This window comes from Lepisosteus oculatus, chromosome 25, assembly GCF_040954835.1.
Source record: "Lepisosteus oculatus isolate fLepOcu1 chromosome 25, fLepOcu1.hap2, whole genome shotgun sequence".
NCBI lineage: Eukaryota > Metazoa > Chordata > Actinopteri > Semionotiformes > Lepisosteidae > Lepisosteus > Lepisosteus oculatus.
This window is the reverse complement of record NC_090720.1, coordinates 14,192,247-14,214,937: the sequence shown is the minus strand read 5'-3', so window position 1 is coordinate 14,214,937 and position 22,691 is coordinate 14,192,247. Positions and strand designations below refer to the sequence as shown.

The 22,691-nt window shown below is 36.3% G+C and overlaps 1 protein-coding gene across 3 annotated transcripts; it reads right to left on the bottom strand.

The window, feature by feature from the left end:
- Positions 1–1,056: 1,056 nt before the first annotated feature.
- Positions 1,057–21,473, bottom strand: LOC102685164 (tyrosine-protein kinase STYK1). 3 transcript variants are annotated; one of them, XM_015336767.2, is made up of 11 exons: positions 21,348–21,473; positions 19,746–19,864; positions 17,306–17,394; positions 14,941–15,081; positions 13,277–13,495; positions 12,522–12,703; positions 8,369–8,452; positions 6,933–7,150; positions 5,453–5,493; positions 3,256–3,352; positions 1,057–2,294 (listed from the first exon to the last, which is right to left on the bottom strand). In XM_015336767.2, the coding sequence occupies exons 3-11, from the start codon at positions 17,355–17,357 to the stop codon at positions 2,123–2,125; spliced, it is 1,206 nt and encodes a 401-aa protein (XP_015192253.1). In that variant the 5' UTR covers positions 17,358–17,394; positions 19,746–19,864; positions 21,348–21,473; the 3' UTR covers positions 1,057–2,122. The 3 variants fall into 3 exon arrangements, with proteins under 3 accessions (XP_015192253.1, XP_015192254.1, XP_069040020.1); XM_015336768.2 differs by lacking the exons at positions 19,746–19,864; positions 21,348–21,473 and adding an exon at positions 17,494–17,525; XM_069183919.1 differs by lacking the exon at positions 5,453–5,493 and having other exon boundaries at positions 2,204–2,294.
- Between the last annotated feature and the right edge of the window lie 1,218 nt (positions 21,474–22,691).

The following is a 22,691-nucleotide window of genomic DNA, read 5'->3' as shown; positions in this document are numbered from 1 at the left end:
TTTTCTATAGCGCAGCATAGTGGTGAAGCCAATGAGCAGACAGAGATAAATCTTTTTCATAATTGGTGTCAGGATAGTTCACTTTATGGAAACACAAACAAAATAAAACACAGGAAATTATAATTGATCTTACAAAGAAATCTTGTTTTGCTATGATCCCTATTCCTATGTTAATAGAACTAATATTGAAACAGTAAATTAATTTAAATACTTTGGCACTATTATTGATTGTAAATTGACTTAAACCATCAATACAAGGGTAAGGTATTTGAAGATGCAACAAACTTTGTATTTCTAAGGGAGTTAAGGTGTTTTAATGCAGAAAACACAGTACTGACACTTTTTTATGAGTTTTATTCAGAGCACTCTAACCTTTTACAGTACGTTTACTGCTGAGGAGGTGCCTGTAAACTGAACAAAAGTATATGGTTCTGGAAAAGTTCTGATTGAGTAATGTCTTTGAATGTTCTTTTGCATATGGTATTGTACTATTGTTGTATTGGATTATTGTTGTATATGTCCTGGGTTCAGTTCCAGTTTGCATCACCTTCTGTATGGAGTGTACATTCCCCCTATATACAGTATGTATTCTGTAAATCGCCCTATCCATGTGGTTTCCACCTGCATGTGTGGAGGTGTGTCCAGTAATGGACAATAGGTTCTGGTTACAATTGCAACTCATTCTTTCATGACAAGCTCTGGCATCTAATGACCTTTAATATGTGTCTCATATTGAGTGGTTCTGATTCAGTGATTCTAAATGTGAAAACTCTTAAGAAGAAAACGTATTTGTAATTTACTTATTCTCTATACACTGAGAAGAAGAAATGCACGCTTTACATTTGCTGTACAGTTTCTGCATTGCACTGTTCAACGCCATCTGTGATATTTTATGGCAGGCTATGACCCTTTTAATACACAATAGTTTCTGCTGTCTCCATTTCTCAAAATAGAATCAAGGGCTAAAAAATAAAAGTCCTAAACATTCATGTGAGTTGTGCAATGAATCCAAAAAACAAACACCAAAAAAGAGATCCAAGATAAGATTTGTCAACCTCAATACTTAGTTTATATATCATGAGATGGTGATTCTCATTACATTCTGCCCTTTATTTACATCTAATCCATACATACATTCATATGTGTATTTCTGTAAAACAAAAATGTTAATTAAGGATTTTGAAAAGGTGAAAGACTTTGCAGTCATGCTGTTCAGAAGACAACACATTTTTTTTAAATACATCAAATCCTTAAACATTACATTGAACATTCTGAACCTCTGATTTTAGACCAAGATTAAAGAATGAACTTCACCAGTTTATTGCACACCCAATCACAGATGCAGACATTTACTGAAATGAGATCAAGCATGAGACATAAACTCTTCTACTCTTCTATTTTCTAGGAAAATGGCTATACTATACACTTTAGTTAAAATAATACTAATATACCTAAACGCTTTTAAAAATCATTACAGAAATGCTATTGATTCCAATATTTACATTTTTATTATCTCTGAGTATACATTCTTGAAAGCTTTAAAATGTGCTTTAATATTATGTAATGTTTACAGAACAAATACTTTTTACATCACTTCCTTCATACTGTATGTTTTTGAAGCAGCAGAAACGACGTGTAAATGTACGAATACCTGCTTCAGGCAGCATAACCCTCACATGTCTCTACTTGGAGGCATTATCAGGTGAAAGCTGTGTATTCCTTGTACTCACTACTGCTCTGGCCTTCATTGTTCAGGAACTGCTGTACACTAGTACTGTACTCAGTCTCTGACACCAAAGCCCAGAAGTATCAGGGATGCTTTGTATTTTCATAAGTATTTTTAAGGGGGTCTCTGAGATCGAATATAGTTGTCAGGAAAGACACATTATAAGTATTTTTTTCTCTTTTTGCCACTTAGAACAACATTTTGCAGACAGGTAGTGTGACATTACACATGAGAAAGTAATGTATTATTATTCAACCTTTTCCCCAAGGCATTAACGTCCACAGCAATTTATTTTGGTTCTTATAATGTGCAAAAACATAATTTATACCAATACACTTTCCTAAGAACCTCTTTATTGTTGTACAGATCCTGGTGGTTAGTTATCAGTCTGAGAATTCACAGTACCACTCCTGCAATCAGACTGTACTGGTTCATATTCATGCTTTCCTTGTTGCAAATCATCTTTGTTTCAGCCAGATACATGTAGGAATCCAGATGCTTGATTACTGCTGAGAAAGAGGGCCGGTCCTGAGGAAGCCACATCCAGCAATGCTTCATTAAGTCATACCTGGAAGACAGCAGCAGGGCTTCAGAATCAGGAGGGACAGGGGCACCGTGCAGTGCTTTCAGTATCTGTGAGACGTCACCTATTCTTACCAGTATTACAGCGTGAGGGAGAACGAAGCAGTCAATAACAGAATAACAGTTCTGTGCTACACTTACCCTGTCACTAACAGTAGTTCAGGATAATGAATTACTTTAATTATATCAGTGTTTTCTTTCCCAGAATTCTTTTTGTTACTTGTGTATAAAAAGCCGAAAATACTAGATCTAAAGGACACGGATGTGTTATACAGCCAGATGTGTCTTCACAGAGAAATATTAACCAATAATAAAGATTAAGATATGACTATGTTCTTAAAACCCTACTGTATCTTTTCTCATCCTTAACGGTGATTTGTGCATCAATATTGGAAACCCTAGGTTTTATGGAACCTCATTTGAATTCTAACTATTTTTTATTGGGGAGTCATTTGTCCTAGAAGACATACTATGTTTTTCATATAAAAAACACCATACTATGTCTGATTAAGATATTTGAAGAAACACATGCAGCACAGACATGGTATGACAGGCACTCAGGAAACAGGCAAGGGAGGGACTGGCTGAATCAGTTCTTAAAGTGGGCTTGAAGGATGTAACAGCGAAAGGTGACCAATAAATTCAGTTTTTCTCTATTAACGGATATCAACATACAGTACTGTATGTACAGAATGATATGGAGCAGTTAATTGGATGTATTTAAGAAAGCGGTATAGAGTGACCCACCTTAAGTAGTTATGGTGATTTATTTTCTGTACATAAAGACATTTTACACATATGATGACAGATATTAAAACAAATGTAGAGAGTTGTGCAACAGGCTAGGATACAAAGGATGATGCAACTTTCTTAACTTTCAGAAAGGTGATTTAGAAAAAAGTGATTTAGTGTTTAAAGTGTTTTATTTTCCTTCATTATGGACTTACAGTGGGGCCCCACAATGGTCTGGTCTTTTCATTCTGTAATAGTGCTGTAGTTTTGGAAACGTGTCCAAGGGTTTGAGCTCCGGATAAGGTGGGGACCCTGAGGGAAGACAATCCCATGGAAGCAGATAAAAGTCTGTTGTCAGGTTAGTCTCTACTAATCAAAATTGCCTAAAATGTGCACTTGAAGTAGAGTTAGAAATGATTAAGTTCACAATACAATAAGAAGAAGCTGTGTGTGAGAACAGGGAACAGTTCCAAATGTGAGGAGGCTATTTAGCCCATCTAGCTTGTTAGTAAATTGATCCAAAGACCCCAGTTTCATCAACGAAGCAAAAGTATTGACTTCAATGTAATGGCTGGGTAACTTTTTCCGTAATCCCATAGGTCTTCAGAAGAATTTAAACATTTTAAAACTGTTGATGTTCACAGTGCTCACCACTTCCACAGTGGTGACTCGAAATTGTTACCTTTTAAATTCTAGTTTGGATTTACTGTGTTCTTTACTAGACTTGTAACGTGTTTTTGAACCCTAGATGAGTTAATTCTAGAGTACCTGTAGAGATGGATAGTTTTGGGTTGGATGCTGCATTTCAAACTGAAGTTTAAGAAAACTACTTGAATACTTTATTTCAAAAATTAAATTGATTATTTGAGATCACAATAGACACACTACTATTGTATTACTATGATAGTTTTTCAGGAAACAATTTAAACCGTCAAGTATTGGATATAGATCAGAAATTGATAAATATCAATATTTGTGGTCCCCAGATCATATACAGTATGTACATGGACCAAAAACTGGTTAATGAATAGACAAACAGAATCAATATTAGAATTATAACCCCTAAATGGGCAAATGCAAGCAGTAGTATACAGAAGTATTCTGCAGGGACCTGTTTAAGACCTGCCTGCAGTAAGCAAACTAGTTGAATTTGTAGAGGATAAAAAAAGAGAGGAAGTATTTTTTTTCACAAAGAAGTGTGAGTGTGTGGAACAGGTTTCCTAGTCACAGTAATGAGATCCAAACTCTGGTCTTCTTCAGTAAGCAGTTGGGTTAAAATATAGATTTACTAAGCCTAAGCAAGGTATACCGAAAATCCTCCACTCATTCTTGGTATGATCTTAAAATGACTGTACGTACAAATTTCTTTATCATCACACTATGCATGTTTCTAAGCAATGCCAGAGACTTGAGGTACATAAAGGTGGTACTGTATATAGAATATTGTGATAGAAATATTATGAGTTGTTTTTATTACCATTTCATATTGTAATTGGTCTTATAAAACTGCATGAAAATATAATTTTCTAGTTTTGTAAGGTAATTAAATTAAAACAACAAAAAGTAAGCAAATCTGAAAAAACATTAATAATTCTTATGCTGAAACACAAAAATAGTGTATTGCTAATGACTTTGTCAACTTAAGTTCCTTACAGTATTTTTTCAGAAAGAAATTTGGAATGCAAAATAAATAAATTCTGTGAATAAATGCCTAGAGAAAAGTATACTACCTTTTGTTATTCAGACAATCTTGGCAAGCTGTAAACACTATTTTGTCTTTGTAGTCTGTGTCCTGCTCTACTGTGATCTTGTTCTTAGGAGGAAATAAGTGACCAACAGCTCTTCATACTGTGTGTAACTTGAACTGATTCTTCAGCACTGTAATCAGATGTCTGGATCAACTAATACCATGTTAAACATGAATATTTCTCGCTAGAGCTATGCTTTACTTCCAACACACAGGAGAAAAGGCTGGGTACAATAGAGGCAGGTGTAGTAAGTGCTTTTCAAGCTGTGGAGTGATAGATAGCAGCCTCAAAGGCACACTCCTGCACTGAATGCAAGATGGCATTTAGGAAGCAGATGATGTGAAATACTTTAGAATATGAATAGAAACAAAAATTACAGGAATAATACAGTAAATAATTGTAATAAATGTGGTGAATGATACTGCTATATTTTTAAGAATAACATTACTTGTATGTAAATCGTGTACATGTTCAGATAACTACAAGACTTTTCAGGAAAGAAATGAAAGTACAGTATTACTGTAAAAATACAGTATGAAATACTGAGAAAGTTTCTTAAAGCAACCATACTCCAATGAAGGAAAGTAATCAGCACACTGGAATTGAAGGATGCTACATAATTAAGACAGGCACAGACAGACAGACATACATAGACATATCTTACCTAAAGTAATTAGTTCATAAAGGAGGATTCCGAATGACCATCTAGAAAGATGCAAAGATTAAAACGATAAAAAATAAGCATAAAAATTATACACTGTATTAGATGGTTCTTCCATTACAGGCAATCCTGATTTTAACAAGTAAGAATTTCAATGTCACATCCTTGATTCGTGTTCCATTATGGAATGACAGAGGTTGACTTATAGCCTCAGTTTCTCATTCAAAATGAAGACTTGCAAGATGTCTCAGCTGCCTGGCTGAACAGACATCCTAATGGTTAAAGAACCTCATTTTTTTATCCCTTGTCTCTTATTTTTTCTACTGTAGGCTAAAACAATGACAGAGAGTTCTTGAAGAGGAAGAAATTAAGGCACGCAGGACATTTTGGTGTCAGGTTTATTTAAAAATTGGTCTTTTTTCAAACCTATGAAAAGATACACTGCAGTATAGGGAAATAAGACAATAAATACAAAATGGACTTGGGCAAATTGTGCATCAATAATTAATTTGTGCCAAATGACCAGTCACTTGCTCATTGTTCATTGTTCTAGCACTAGACTTGGGTGACTTGGATTGTATGTTAATTAGGCAAGATGGCAATTATTTTGATTTAGGGTACAGATAATATTATACCGAATATTATACTGGTCACAATTAAGAGATTTTCAGGAGAATTGTATACTGACCTGCTTAGTAATAGACTGTAACAGCATGCATGATACTTGGTTTCTATAGCACTGGGCTTCATAGCCACACTGAAAGCTTGTCTACAATTCTTACTACATATCCTCCATCATCTACCTTTAATATAAATTTCAGAACACATTTGTGCAATCTCAGAAGTGTTTGGAAGATTTGATATTGCACAATCCATACTGTATCTGTTTTTACAAGGTACTTGGGAATTGTGAAAAATATTGGAATTGGTAAATTGGAAACTGGAAATTTTTCAATTTATGTATTGTCCCTTAACTTCAAAATATTTAGTTCACTTATCTTTGAAACTTTGGAATGAGAACTCAGTTTGGTCTTCACAATAGGTGGGGTTTCAGTTTCTGAAAACTACACCTTGGGACATCATCCCCACCTACTACTATCAAATTACTACTACCAAAATCTGCAGAGGAGCCTTTGCCAAACATGATTATTATTGATCACATAGAGGCATTGAGAAAAGTCACAAGCAAAAGATTTTCAGGAGAAGAGCCTGCTTTGGAAGAGAAGTGTACTAAATGCATTGAAATTCAGGGATATTATAATGTAATGTAAAATTGTTTGTTAATGATGTCACAATATACAGGAAGTGCAAAGTTTCTTAACTGGTGAATTGTAATAAATCTCATGTCTGAAGAACATTGTTTTTTCACATCACTGCAAAATGTGACCATACAAGCTTCTGCAATTGACTGATGTTTAACCTCATCACTAATGTCTTCAAATATGTACACTGCTAGTTAACAGAGAAGTAGAAAGGTTCTTACATGTCACTTTTTACCGTCATGGGCAGCTTCATAATCCTCTCGGGTGCCAGCCATTTCACGGGCACCACTGCTGCGCTCCTGCTTGACACACAACCAGTCTGCTGGACCTCGAATGCCAGGCTCAGGCCCGAGATCTTCACACCAAGCCTGCTGTTGATCAGCACGTTACGCGCTGCAACATCGCCATGTATTAGCTTCTGCTCTGATGCCAAATAGTCCTAAAAGCAACAGAAGAGGCCTCTTTAACCTCCATGTTAAAACCCTTGATGGTATATAAAATGGTGCTCTTTTATAATGTTAACCATGATGTCACTTATTTAGAGTAGCATTTTCTAGGTGGTACTGCCACCTGGTGGGCAAAATTAAATACAGTTCTGCAAAAAATTCAGGTGTTCCTGACTGAAATCCTCTATGGGATATATAAAGTTATCTTCCTAGACATTGTTTCGGTCTCAAACATAAACCTTTCTAGTAAAAAGAAACCAAGGAGACCCATAACACAAAGAAAGAAAATTATTATTTTGAATATTGTGATACATCAATTTTGATTTGTCCTTCATCATCCTTGGATTTCCAATAGAAATCAACAAAGGAATTTTTAAACAATCTTAACATCCAAACTCATTCCTAAATGACCCAGTAGCCAAAGTTGATTAAAGACATCATGTGAGCCTCAAACCTGATGATGAATCTTAGATCGTTCACAGTTTCATGAGAAGCTGGGAGGGTGTCAGAATTGAGATGTTGCTGATGGGTGGCTGGGCCAGCCTGGATTGTCACTGAGACCACAGTCAAGGACAGACATGGAACCAGCATCTATAAAAATAATTGCTCATACTTATATAGCTCGCTTCTGGGCACTCCACTCAAAGTGCTTTACAGGTAATGTTGACTCCCCACCACCATCAATCAGCACCACCTGGATGATGCGATGGCAGTCATAGTGCGCAAGTACACTCACCACACATTACCTATTAGTGGAGAGGAGAACAGAGTAATGAATTAAATTAAGAATGAATTAAGAGTTGATGATTGGTAAAGGCCAATGGGAAATTTGGCCAGAATCCCAGAACCACCCTGGGATTTTTAATGAGTAGAGACAGTCAGGACCTCGGTTTAATGTCTCATACAAAGAATGGTGCCTTTATGCGGTACAGTGTCCCGGTCACTATACTAGAGCATTAGGACCCACACAGACCACAGGGTGAGCGCCCCCTACTGGCCCCACTAACACCTCATCATGCAGCAACCTTAGTTCTTCCTAGGAGATCTCCCATCCTGGTACTGGCCAAAATCACACCTGCTTAGTTGCAGTGGGTTATCAGTTGTGAGCTAGAGGGTGATATCGCCGATAGCCATATAAAGTACCTAAAGGAAGCTCAACCTTTTTTGGCTTTTGGAATTGTTACTGGTAGAGAACCAGTGGTCCAACTTACGAGCCCAGCTAACACCTGCTTGCCAATGCAATACACGGACGTCTCAGAGAATTCATGGACTTGATCCACACTTTCACCATCACTCTGGAAAACATACAAAACATCCAGAGGACAGATGGTTTAAATCATGTGGCAAGAAGTACGGTAGATATCTTCATATCACGTATGATCTGGGATAGCCATATCCTGCAGTAATGAGGGAACACAGGTTAAAAATCACAGAATATATTAATGTACACCAACTACGCAAATAGAATGACAAACTTTTTTGGAACTCTTGTGTAACAAATTGCAGGAGATCTAATACTGTTGCTCAAACATAAAACTACATGTTCGTTTAATAATGCTAATTTTGAATAATTAACGGCAACATGGTGGTGTAGTGGTTGGCATTGCAACCTCACAAAGGAGGGGTCTGGTTTCAATTTCTGGGGTTTGCGTGTTCTCCCTGTGTTGATGTGAGTTTCCTCCAGGTGCTCCGGTTTCCTCACATAGTCCAAAATCATACTGGTACTGTAGGTTAATTGGTTTCTGAAAAACCGGTCCTGGTGTGAGTGTGTGTGTTTGTGTCTCTGTGTGCCACACGATGAACTGCAATCCCATCAAAGGTGTATCCTGTATTGAGCCTGTTGGTTGCTGGGATAGGCCCCAGCTCTGCTGCTACCCTGTATTGGATAAAGAGTCAGAAAATGGATGGATGGATGAATAATTAAAAGTATCAGCAAAGATACTGTACTTGTAGTTTTCCTGCTTTAACATTTCTTAGGTAATCTAAAATTCTGCACCAATATTTTTGATTATTCCTCATACAAGTAATTGTTATGGACAAATAAGAACCATCATGATAATACTTCTCCAATCTAAAGCTTTATATGCTGTATACTGGAACAATCTGAACAATTCAGCTTGACAAAAACTAGCTGGGCATACGTACAATATTACTTAAGCAAATAACTGCATTCTATAAACACTTAGCCAAGAGATTAATTTTCTTTATATTCAAAATACAAACATGGTTAAAAGGAAAGAATCTCACACTGTGCAGTTCAAGTTATTGTTTTTGCCTAATTGAGCCTAGAATTGAGCTCATAATTAAATTTAAATCTTTTTAATTATATACTGTACATCTTGACATGCATGAAGAATCAATTTAATGGTGTTCTCTGGTCAAAATATTTGGGATCACCAGTACAGTACACCTTCTACTGTATCATCTTCCCTGGCGTGGAAAATTCCTTACATCACAATACTAACTGAAACTAGTGGGACCAGTGGATCATATGTACTGTAGTTTAATCCCACACACCATACTCTCATCACAACCCTGTTAGAGAATGGGATGGAACTGAGCTGAAAATATTTCAGAACTTATATTTCATTACTTGATGACAATACTTTTCTAAAGACTGGGTGTAGGACTACCAGCTGTCTTAGAGAGACACTAGTCTCTAACATTGTACAACATGCTTCATTATGATAAATCTCTATTCTCTCATCATGACACACATGTAACGCCTTTCTTCATCACACACATAATGAAACTCTTTCCACATTGCTTCCACAAGCTCTCCTCTGGGATTAAAACAGGACTGAAGATTCCTGAAAGACACCTTATTTTTAGATGAGCCAGCTGGAATAAAAAAACAAATCTAATTCCATAATTTCCACACTTTCCAGAATCAGGACAGCTTCCAATCCTGCTGGGAAGGAGCCTCAATAGAGCCACAGCTCAGTATGTGATCTCCTGTCACTGCATTAGAAACAGACTGTGAGCCTGTGACATATGTACTGTTTGTACTTATGTAACGTTTGTACTTCCAGCATCTGTAAACATTGTGTTATTTGCATAATCTTTGCAGCACTGTAATTCATTGGTTATTACAATAAAGCTCTTTGAATCTGAATTTGGCACAGAAAGACTCAATCACATGAGTAAGGCAACATTTTCAGTTTTTTAAACTCCCTGTGGATAAAGGATTTAAAAAGCCTCATCTCATGTTTCAACAACTTGGATAAACTAAACCAGATCATCATTTTAAAAATGGCTACTGAAAAACATCAGTAATTGAAGTTTGAAAATGTTTTCTAAACTGCTTCTTTGTCATATATGAAATCAAGTATGACAATTCAGTTAAGTAACCGAAAGAGTGTTTTGCAGTACTTTTCTGAAACTCCACATCCTCCACTGAAATGTATAAGTATAATGAGTATACAAAGTATACTTTTTATATAAAGTTAGGGTTCAGGTGGGGTGACACATAAATTAAATAAATAAATCATGTAAAGTCAGATGAATTCTAGCCATCTTTACTGACCTGGCAGTTTTTAACAATTTTATGTTAATTGAAGGCCTACACTGCTGCACTAGGGCCCTGGGTTCAATTCTGGACATGGGGTGCTATCTATGTGGAGTTTGGATAAGATAAGATCACTTTATTGGCCTTATACAATTTCTTATATTAGGAATTTGTCTCTTTTTCTCATACCCCAACTCCATGAGACACATAGGGAGAGAAGCTGGGCATCAGAGCACAGGGTCAGCCATTTATATGGTGCAGATGGGGTTAAGGGCCTTGCTCAGGGGCCCAACAGAGTACAGCAGGATTCCTCTGCCAGCCACGGGATACGAACCAGCAACCTTATAGCTACAGGTACAGATCCTTAGCCACAGAGCCATATGTATGTTCTCTTAGTGTTCCCTTAGGTTTCCTCCAGGTACAACGGTTCCCTGCCATAATCCAATCTAGGAAAACTGGCCATGAGTGAGTGTCTGTTTTTATGTCAGTGTGTGCTCTGTCATGGACTGTCATCCTGTCCAAGATGTACCCTACCTTGTGCCCGCGTGTGTGTCTATCTGTGTGTCTGTGCTGGGATGGACTAGCATCTTGTCCAGCGTGTGATCTGCCTTGTGCCTGTTGCTTGCTGGGATCAACTGCAGCTTCCCCACAACCTTAAATGGGATGAAGTGGTTTGCAAATGGATGGATGTTAATATAAAAGTAGTTTTTTCCTTGATTTCATATTATGGCTATAAATTATCACAATATAACATGACATACAATATACCAAAGTTTCAGCTAATAGAGTTTATCTTTTTTTATAGTGAAGTTAGTCAAGGAAAGTAGTATCTCATTTTTTAAATAATATCTTCAATCATGTGTTGTTCTTTTCATTATATTACTTGCTTCTTCATGAAAACAATCTTATATGTGAGTGTGTGTATATTGTATATTATCATCATCAATATAGGTACAAAATTTGGGATTGCATTCCCACAAACATAGGATCTCCTGACAAGCAGACAATGAGACCATATAAAAGCGATTTATAGTACATCAAGAAAATTGAATCTTCTTTTCAATCTAAAAATGCCAATATATTGTCACGGATGTCGGAAGGGACGAACCGTAGAATGACAGGAGAGCGAAAAGACCCTATGCGTAGTGGCGAGACGGGGGTTAGCCCAGGTTCAGCTGTTCACGGAATGCCGTATAAAAACCTATGCCCTCAGGTAGCGGACGTGGGGTGACCTGGTGTTAAGCGGGTCTCAGGACATCTGAACGTCAATGCTGAGTGAAGGCAGAATGAAAGACCCAGAAATATATAGCCCCAGAGAGAGAGAAACACCGGAAGGACAGCAAAGAACCGGAAATGAGAGACAGGACAGAGAAGGAGCGCCCTCTGGCTGCAGAGGGCGTGACATATATTTGTTTCATGTCTCTTTTCACCCTCAATGACGTTTAATTTGAGTGGAGTTTGAAATAGTAAATACAATAGAATAAGAGTTGTTGGCAAAGCCCCCACAAAGAGATAAATACAATCAATTTTCCACAGTTAATTTCCAGACCCCACCCCAATAATTATAAAAAACAATTGTAATTTATTGTACTAATTATAAATCTCAAACCGCCAGCTTTCATTAATTCAAGACTCTTTGTAGACTTTGTGTATTTGTGGTTCTAACTCAGTTAGATTTAATTAAAAGACACAAACAAGGAATTTTACTGCTTTACACAATTTTGATTTCCTAGGACTTTGAATGTCAATACTTCTCAAAGAAAAGAATTAACTACTTTGCAGCTGTCATATTCCCTCCAGAGGCTGGAGCTAGGGCAGGTGTTGCAGCACTAGGCCTTCTGCTCCTCTACCCTTACCTTCCTCAGCTCCCAGAGGAGGTGCAGCAGGTTCCCTGGGCTGCAGGCCTCCATGATCAGGTACATCGGCCAGAGCTCTGTCTGGCAGAACATCATCTTCACCAGGTTGTCGTGGCAACACACTCTAGCACAGAAACGGATCCAGTTTACAAATTCTTTGGCTTTACTGGTGGTACTGTTGTCTGAAACAACAGGGACAAAAGTCAAGAAAAATAACCTCAGTAGAAATTCAAGATAAATTTGGATTCATTTAGATATTTTCATGGAATGTAAGGGGGTGAATATTATCCTTGATCTATGAATAAAGTCAGTTTCCCAGTCTTTAGAATAATCTTCAGAATGTTTTTATGTAATCCATATAATTTATTGTTCACTAAATGAAAAAAATCACGTAAGAAAAAACAAAACAGGCGCTCACTGGCCAAACAAATGAAATAGCTTTTGAGGGAAAAAGTAGCATTTTGCACTAGTAAAATGTACAGTCGTTTACCTGTACTTCTTTCCATAAGATCAATTTCTGTGAATAAATGCAGATAAATGCACTTTAAAGGTATTTAACCGGGTAGGATTAGCTGTAATTAAAATATCATTCTCTTTAAGGCTTCATAAGAGAAGGAGGGTAAAAAAAACATTTCAAATAATGAGCTATTCTGACAAAAGCTAGAATGAACATCCAAAAATCCTTCATAGTCAAGAAATTTGAGACTCCTGATACAAACAGTGCTCTTTCTGCCCACATAGGAAATCAAACATACCCCTCAGAGTCTTAATAACCACGGCAGTAGAGCTGCCCCCTTGGGTTAACTTCGCTCTGCAAACAGGCCCAAATCTCCCGCTGCGGAGGAACTCCAGGTCCTCGATGGCAGTGTCCCCTGGTATCTCCCACTGCCGCAGCCCGGGGTCTCTGACAGGCAGCAGGGTGTGTTCTACAGCGGCCATGGCCACATACCCACTCTCTGAACTGACTGGTTTGTCTACAATAGCAGGCAACAAAGAAGCTTGTAAAGAGAGGAAGTGCTGGATGTCATCATCACTCCCTTTGGTGCTTCAAAGGCCTTTTAGTATTACAGACTTGCTCAACAGAACAGGCAAAAGGGTACAAACCACAGGAGTGAATGTCAAGTTAGTATTAAATACTAATCATTATGTGGCTAGATTTTACCAACAGGAAGCAATCAAATTATTAAATCACAGAAAACCTGGTGTAGTAGGAGTGAATAAAATAATGATGATAGTGGTGAATCTGTTTACAGTTAACAGGAGCTGCCACCTATTGAACCTATTGAACACTCCCAGCAGCTAAATAAGCTATTGAAATTATGGGCAGAGCCTGGCTGCACTCTGGTATTGGCCCTACCATATTATTGAGCACATCCACAAATGTTAATATAAAAGCTGGTGGTAACCATTATCACTTTATCACTACCTTATAAAATGCATCAAGATTGTGTTGTGCAGCTCATTTCCTTTTCTCAAAGGAATAATTAACCTATCTTTAAATGTTTTAATAAATCAGACAGATGTATTATCAACTTAATGCTCTGACTTCCTACAAGAAACAGCTACTAGCAATCAAACAAGTTAGTGACCTAACTTTCAGAGAAATCAAGGTTATATAAAGAAATGATTCAGGTTTTTGCCTCTGATGAGTTGTAGTACTGTAAATGCTGTTTTACATTATCCATTTATCTTTCTCTTATTCCCACCTTGTCTTCCTCTTCTTCACACACATTAGGACATATCAATAGTTAAAGCATTATTATTTTTTGGAATTAATTTCTACTTGTTATTTTTTTCACATTATCTTAGTGGAGCAGTTGGTTGCATCAACTTAGAGCTTAACCCAGTGAATAACATTCAGCAGAGTTTCAGTTTTTTACAAAAGTGATTTTGAAAATGTAACATGGATGTATGATCCCATCTAAATGCAGTGATTTGAGTTCACAATATAGAATAACACTGTAACAATACTGGAACTTAGAGAATCAAAGAAAAGTCAACTCTCCCAGTGACATCAGTTGGAATTCTAAATTGATAGGTAAGGAATTTCCATACCTGAACCACAGAACACATCCTGGTTTCCATGGTGTTTACCATGATGTTTAGAGATGAGACCCTAGTCTCAACTCTAAGGTAATACCCTCCATCAATGCTGGTTGCCACTTATACAGATGAGTGGACTGGAGCAACTGGAGTAAAGTATCTCACTTTGCAGTAGGGACTTGAACCCACAGCTAGCCAGTTCAGTGCAGAGACTTTCCTATAGTACTGTGTAATATCACATTATATTACTTTAGCTAATGTGATACTCTATTCACATTAGCTAAAGTAATATAAACAGTAAGTATTTACCATCTGGGAGCAGAATATAAGCATGTTCCTAGTTTAAGTCATAAACAAATATTACAGTTTGACGTACCTTGCAGGGAAGCAATAGGAGCTCTCTCCTGCTCCCATTTCCTGCAGCATGTCTTCCAGAGAATCAGAGTGATGGTGAGGACAGTAGTCACTCCCAAGAATACTGGGATGATGATCAATGCATATTGAGTGCCTTGGTCATCTGGATTTCCATAAACAAAGCAAAACTATATTATTAATACCACATCAATTAGAGGAACATGTATTTTTTTTAATTACAAAATTAAAAGTTCATCCAATCATATCAACATGAAGACCAAAACAAAATACTGTGCGGTTCACTTTTTGTCTCAGGAAGTTTAATTAAAGACAAGTAAGCCAGTTTCAAAGATGGATATGTGTGTCCAACACTTTAGAATGTCCCTGTTAGCACAAAGATGAGCCAGGAAAGTTTTTTAATAATAATGTGTAATGGACAGAGACCATGACAAATCTTGACAAAAGTGAAGGAAAGTGTGGTTTAAAAAAAAAGTCAACCTCACTTTTAATTCTCAAATTTACATTAAGTGAATGCATCTAAAACTAACATGAAACCACTGGTTGAACATTAAGTATTTTTTGTCCTCATACAGTTACAATAAGTGTCTGCGTAGAATCACCCCAAAAATGAAATTTTGAAATAAAAAATGAAATAAAAAGTTTGTATTTTACTTGTTCATATTAATTCTGTAATCACAAATGCAGATTTTGACTGCATTATGAAATAGTTTTGACTTTGTTATCCAAACACTGTTGAGGGGTACAGGACTTCATATTTCATCAACATGACCTACTGTGGGGTAAATCCATTTCATTTAGTGGCAGTATAGAGTACATGGACCAATGAGCAGTTACATACAGTATCCTATTTGGTGGAAAACATAAGTGATTGTTACTGATTGGCTGACAATACTTCCATTATCAGCGAGCTACACTAAAATCAACTACATTCAAAGTGAATAACAGCTTAACAAGAGAGTGGGTAAAGATATTTAAGCCATAAGGCACGGGAGGCCGTGCTATATCGTGAATATAGTCATAGTTAAAAGGCGTTACCCCTTTTAACTGTGGCTATATTCACGATATAACACAGGCCTCGAGTGCCTTATTGCTTTTATAAACTGTCCCAAAATATGCGATTGCTGTATAGAATGAACTTTAATTAAAAAAAAAATAAAAAATTAAGCTTTTACGTTCCTCCGCCTGAGAATATAGTCCCTCGTTGCTACGTAACGCAGAAACACAGCCATAAATAACATTAACTATTAAAGAGGGGACATTAACAATGCTTTTCAGCCCTAGCCAATATGATAAAGGAATAAATGACTTGTTTTTTATTTATTTCTTTAGCAAATTTATTTGAACATTTCCATTGATCATACAAGCACTGAAAAACTGTCCAATCCCTAGTTCGTCAGGCATTTTTTTTTCGCTGCGGGAGTGCTCCCACCGGTGCTGGCCTCGGTGCCTGTCAGGATATCACTCCAGCGCTTTGTCGTTAAAATTGGGTTTCCAGTAATGCCGTAGCGAACTCTCGCTATATCTATAAAAGACATAATCTCCCTTGCTTTTAATCGAGCGTTTGATAATTTCTAAGAATGAAAATGATTTAAACTACGCGACTCTATCATTCAATGAGAGCACAAAAACTCACCAGCGCAACAAATAAAGTAGAAGAAGATACATGTATCAAATACCTGAGTAATCTTTAAAAGCCTATGCGATTGATTTGATTTGACCGTTATTTATCAGTCAGCGCATTGATGTTTCTTTATCACACAGTAAAAACTCAGAATTTCTTCCGGGGTGTGCGTATATCAGAGAATATAGCACGGTTTCGAAAGCGTCAGCCAATCGCACCGGAATTACCACTTTATAAATAGCCCATATATAACATATACCAAACCAGATGTTAGGTAATTTAGAGAACAAAAAAACAATGCTAAATGTTTAGAAGTGGTTGAGGAACAAGATCTTTAAGGCCTATAAGACTAATCAAATAAGTGGTCTCAGGACCATTTGGTGAACCATTGCTTAAAGCATGTTTAAAGGAAGAAATACTATTGAGAATTCCAATTAAAGTATCATGTGCCTCACCTCATACACTAATTATTAGTAATTTAGGAAACCTGTTCATGTTCCGGGAGTCTAGGGCTGAAGGATGACAACCCTAATTACACCCATTTAAAAATCGTTACTGGTATGAAGACATTCCACAGGATCTGAGTTTTATAATCAGGGTTTTGAAATCCTATGAAATTAAACATTTAGCATTGCTTTGCCTGGATATTATAATGCAGACACAGGCAGGGTCCAGATTGAATCAAATTGTATCTAGTCCATGGCCTTTAGCCACACATGTAAAATCCAAAGGCGACTGAACTTACTGCAGGGATATTCTTGACTGGAGCTGTTACACTGTGGAGTCAGGTCGTCCATTTGGAAATGCTACTGTATGTGTCATCTGCATTCATATCTGGGGAACACACCAGAGAGCACACAGTTAAAGGTTTCCAGCCATTGTCAGGGTTAGTGCCATGCAAAGCAAAGTTTCATTTAGAGAAGGGAAACAAACCTCATTAAACTAGCTTCAGAAAACTGCGAGCTGCATTTTTCAAATGCATCAAACTGATCTTTCGTATATCAACACCAGACTTTAATTACCACTAATGCAGGACTGAAGTGCTCCAATTTAGGTTGAATAATTATTACTTTTGTCTTTTACGTTGTATGAAACTGTTAGGCCACCTGCAGTGATTAATATATGCTGGAGCAGCTCCGCGGCAAAATACACATACAGTAAGCAGTGGGCTTTGAATGCTGTCGTACTCGCATTATCTCTGCGGGCGTTTTACGGCTGAAGCAGACGAGGGTATTGAAGTTCCCTCTAACATAGGATCAATAATAACGATAATATCAACGATATTATTTGAAAATAACGGGAGATAGTGAACACTTTCATCCTAGCTGACGTAGCTCATTACTAAACCATGACTAGCTTACTTAGATTACTTTAAAGACAATCTTTGAGCTTTGAGCACTTTCATTAATTATAGAATTCATATGTCCTCATTACCAAGTACTGTAACAATATATAACGAACAAAGAAAGGCCTGGCAGATTTTAATGCAAACTACTTTTTTGCGTTAAGGGGGCTGAAAAATGTTTGAACAGAAAGTGTCAGCAAAACCTAGCTTTCATACTAGTTCAGCAAATATAACGACATTTTGGAAAAGCAGCACAGGTCCTCAATGTCTTCTCTCTGGCGCCACTTGTCCTGTTACTGGATATCGTGGCTGCCTTTTCTCTATATAAGATAAGATCACTTATTAGCCATATACAATTTCTTGTATTAGGAATTTGTCTTTTCACATGCCCCAACTTGCTCTCCATGAGGCGCACAGACAGGGAGAGAACCTTGCGGTCAGAGTGCAGGGTCACCAATGTACAGCACCCCTGGAGCAGGTGGGGTCAAGGGCCTTGCTCAGGAGCCCAACAGAGTAGGATTCCTCTGCCAGCCACAGGATTTGAACTGACAATCTTCCAGCCACAGGTGCAGATCCTTAGCCACAGTGCCACCGCTCCACCCCATATGTACTTTTACCCCCTCCAGTGTATTCTGTGATTCTGTCCGGCTGTCAAACCTGAATGTATTTATTATTTTTAATAATAATAAGAGTCAAGTTCCCAAAAGGTCATGTTTATAATTGTATGCAGATTAATTTATTCATATGGTGTTTAAAAGAAATAAAGAACTGAATCCTGTGGTAACCTTGCTGAAAGAAACATCCTCGATACATATTTACAAGATATATGTATATATTCAAATACATTTATTCACAATTTAACCAAAATCAATGGATTTACAAAAAAATATGTAAATATAGCCAAAACCATATAGCCAATAGCAACTCTGACAAAGTTACATAGTTTATTGGCTGAAATGGGACAATATCCTAGTCACTCCACACAAAAACATGTGAGACAAAACTTTAAGTGATACTGCAGACTTGTGGCAGAAAGTTCTGTGGTCAAATAAGACAAAACTGGAACATTCTGGTCTAAATGCAAGGCGTTACTTTTGATACAAAAAATCCTGACTGACACCAACTCTTCAACCCAAGACGATTCAGGCTTCAAAGTTTGATAAATGTGCCAGCATAATTTTGTAATTTTATAACATGGGACATATAGGAAGGGTCAGAATACATTTGTAAGGCACTTGTAAGTGTGTATTTTTTAAATAGAAATTCTGTATACGTTTATATACAGTATTTTATAAAATATCCTCAGCCCAACTTATGCTTTATTTATAGTTTATTAAAACACTTAATACCTAAAATATCAATAACATTTTTAATATTTCATTAAGAATAGGGTTCTGTTAAGACCAATGCTTCAAACAGTTTAAACAGAAAATGACAAAGTAATACCTTTTTTTCCATTCATTAAATTCAAGAGAAATGAAGCTGCAGTCAGGTGAGACATTTTGCATTTTGTGATTTTCAGTTTTATCTAGGAACTTACTGCTTACAATGCATATATACTGTAATGCTATGAAAAGACAGGTAAAGATTATTAATCAAACTTTCTCAATATCACTGTTTTTAAACATTATTTGCCTTATGTGCTCCAGTTCAACAGCAGCTGAAAACAGTGGCTGACAGTAATTTAAGTAATACTAGTGAAAACCTGCATGTAAGTGTGGTGGATAGTTTTTGCAGATGTAGAGAAATGTTGGAGATGTTCCAGGAGAATTAGCGTGTGCATTTAAGATTATCATTTGCTTGTTTTCTATTTGTGTGTACTCCAGCATGCAGTATCTACCTTTAGACCTTTGGTGGCACTGCAACCGAAAAAATGCCAGAAGGAAACCAGAAAAACTGCAGGAGCTGCAAAGTAGACACCAGTCTTTGACTTCACACATTAGGCATCTTGAGTTTGTGCTGTGAAAAAAATGGATCATGGAAAATCAGTTAGTAGGTTCCAGTATATTTACTATTCATGTGCTTTACAGTACATTGCTGTATCTCCTGTTCTATAAGAACTGTACTATATACTCTCTCATGTTGCATTCTTTTTTAAAATGTTGCAACTTTAGAACTATGTGATAAATACCTGTTTTTGAATGTATCTTGCCTTCAATAAAGATAATTTTTAATTTTAAATTATTTAAAATAATGATGATAAAACTAACAGACCAACGTGGAACAGACATTTTTGTTCTCCTGTTTAGATTTATCCATTAGAATACTTACTTGCCAATTTACACTTCTTGTTTAAGTCCAGGTGAAAAAAGTATTATGAGAAAAGCGTGGTAATAATCACTGAATAATTATTATTACCAGTAATAATACATTATTATTAGTATACTAAAATAAGTAATATTATATATAGTAGTTTTAGTATTATTATTGGTAGTAGCAAGATTTTTTTCAAAAGTAAGATACAGATTATTATTTTTAGTAGTAATTACAGTTATTCACATTTAGATTATAATATAGTAACAACTGTATGGTAAGAAGCTAAATATGTCTGTTTTTCATAGTTTATTACAACCTTGTGATAATTCTTGTAGTTTGTTTTCAGCTTGGTAGTGTACACAGTTGTCATAACATTACTTTACTACATTCTTTTTTTGCACTATAAGACTCTGTGTAGCAGTCAACTACAGTATGTACAGTATTTGTTTATTCTAAGTTGCTATGAATAATATAATTCCAAAACAAACTCTCCACAATGATGTTTCATTATTTTATTTACCGGGTTAGTCAGTTGGGAACAGATTTTCATTTATAATTATAGCCTGAAGACCCATTTATACTGTCACTTTTAATCCTATGACCCTCTGATTTAGAGTCTAGAGTCCTTATCAAGCTCTGGACTCACCTCACAGCACCTAGCTTGAAACCTAGCTTGTCTGCTATATGCTCTAGTTTTAGCTAGAAAATGATGCAGTGGAGTCTGGCATCTGTTTAGATATGAAGTCATGACTCCTTTTTTTTCATATTTATAAAATCAAAAATAGAAATAATTAACCATAAAAAACACTGGCATTTACATCTTACAAAATGGCTCATTTTAAAATGCTTGCTACAGATCTAAAAAGGAGAAGGGAGTTTACATGGTTAGTATATACCAACTAGGAATCTAACAGTAAAAAGACAAATTGAACATGACTTATGGGAGGCCTTATCAGCACTTTCAGGTGTCAGCTGGAAATCAACAGCACTTTTGCCTTTTTATCATAAATCAGGCTGAATTATAGGAACTGTTAACAAGTCTAATGAGGAACAAGGCAGCTACAAGCAGCTGTCACTGCTGTGCTTAGACAATATTATTACTGATGCATGGGAAAAGAAAAATACACTTCACCCTCAAAATAAAAGAAAACACATTAAAAAAAACACAAAGAAAAATATATCCTACCTGGAACTGAAAAGGAAACAAGACTGTGAAATAGAAAAGGAAACAAAATGATTAAAAACGAGCTCCTGATCGCAATAGTTGCTAAGAAACCTTATCTCAGCACAGTGCTGTGAGGTGTTCACAGAAGCAAAGCTGCTTTTCTTGTGCTGAAAATAACTGCCTTATTATCATTTCCCTGCCTGATGCTGACGTTACACTTTAACCAAAGAGCTGTGTGGAGTGGCTAATCTAACATATACAGTTCAGTAGTTAATAGTTAATCATATGGGAAAGTAGCAGGAATAACCTGAAACTGTGCTGAATACTGTTTGTGTCCCATTTGCACACAATCAATTAGACCACATTTCTTTCCCCTTAAATTGAATCTGAAAGGGCAGCCATGGTAGAAAACTAGCCAACTACAGGAAAAACCTTGTTCTGAAGTGTTCTGAAGTTCTGAAGTGAGTTCTCTGACTGCAGCTTAGTAACTTACTGCATTTAATTATTTCATACTTTGTAATTTTACAGGTGATTTTTCTTGAACTGATTGAAAAGTGGTATTAGTAGCTAAAGCAGAATATTTGTTGAAGAAAATATAGAGTAGAATAAAGGACTGTCCCATATGCAGCAAATCTAAAGATAATCTTTCTTTCCATAGTGACAATTCCCTGAAGACATTCTATCAAGCTCTATGGATGATCATCCCAAGGGAAACTGTAGGATCCTCTTTTTCAATTTTGAGAACATAAAGCCAATATTTCTGAGAAACAGTCACCAAAGACAGTGTAGAGAAAAGGTTTGTGCACCCTAAAGGTTGGCACATATTCTCGTACATTTTAGACATTAGACATCTCATTTGTAATTAGATCTTCATAAATATCCTCATGTGAATAAATATAAAAATAATAATTACTGTATATACAGATACTGTATACCTTTACAAATGTAATTTATTCCATGAAAATTGTTTTAAGGTGGAAAAAGTTTATAATTTGAAAATTAAAAATTAATTTCCTTAAGAATATACAGTAGGCAAATTCCTCCAACTGGTTTCCAAATTCCATAAAAATCACACAATAATTTTCTGACTTACTCTTCTGTAGTACAAAACCTGTACCGAAAGTGACAAAATGTTAATTACAGACCATTGAAGCCTTGTTAACCTAAAAAAACAGGTCTGTATTTAATAAAATCCTGTATATAAATTCTCAGGCTTGTTGTAGCAAAATTCATAATATGAATGTGGTGATGATGTAAGGATGCTTGGACCTATGCAACGTACTGAAGTGTATTTCTCTGCCTTCAGTAGGATACTCAGAAAATGGGTATACATTTGTTTGCTTTGTTGTAGTGAAAATTCATAAA

Coding starts and splice junctions, on each gene's coding strand:
- LOC102685164 (XM_015336767.2), bottom strand. CDS start 17,357: ATGGACGACCTGACTCCACAGTGTAACAGCTCCAGTCAAGAATATCCC. Junction 15,082..17,305: donor CAGTCAAGAATATCCCTGCA/GTAAGTTCAGTC, acceptor ATGGAAATCCAG/ATGACCAAGGCACTCAATAT. Junction 8,453..12,521: donor TCCTCTGGGAGCTGAGGAAG/GTAAGGGTAGAG, acceptor TATGTTTTCCAG/AGTGATGGTGAAAGTGTGGA.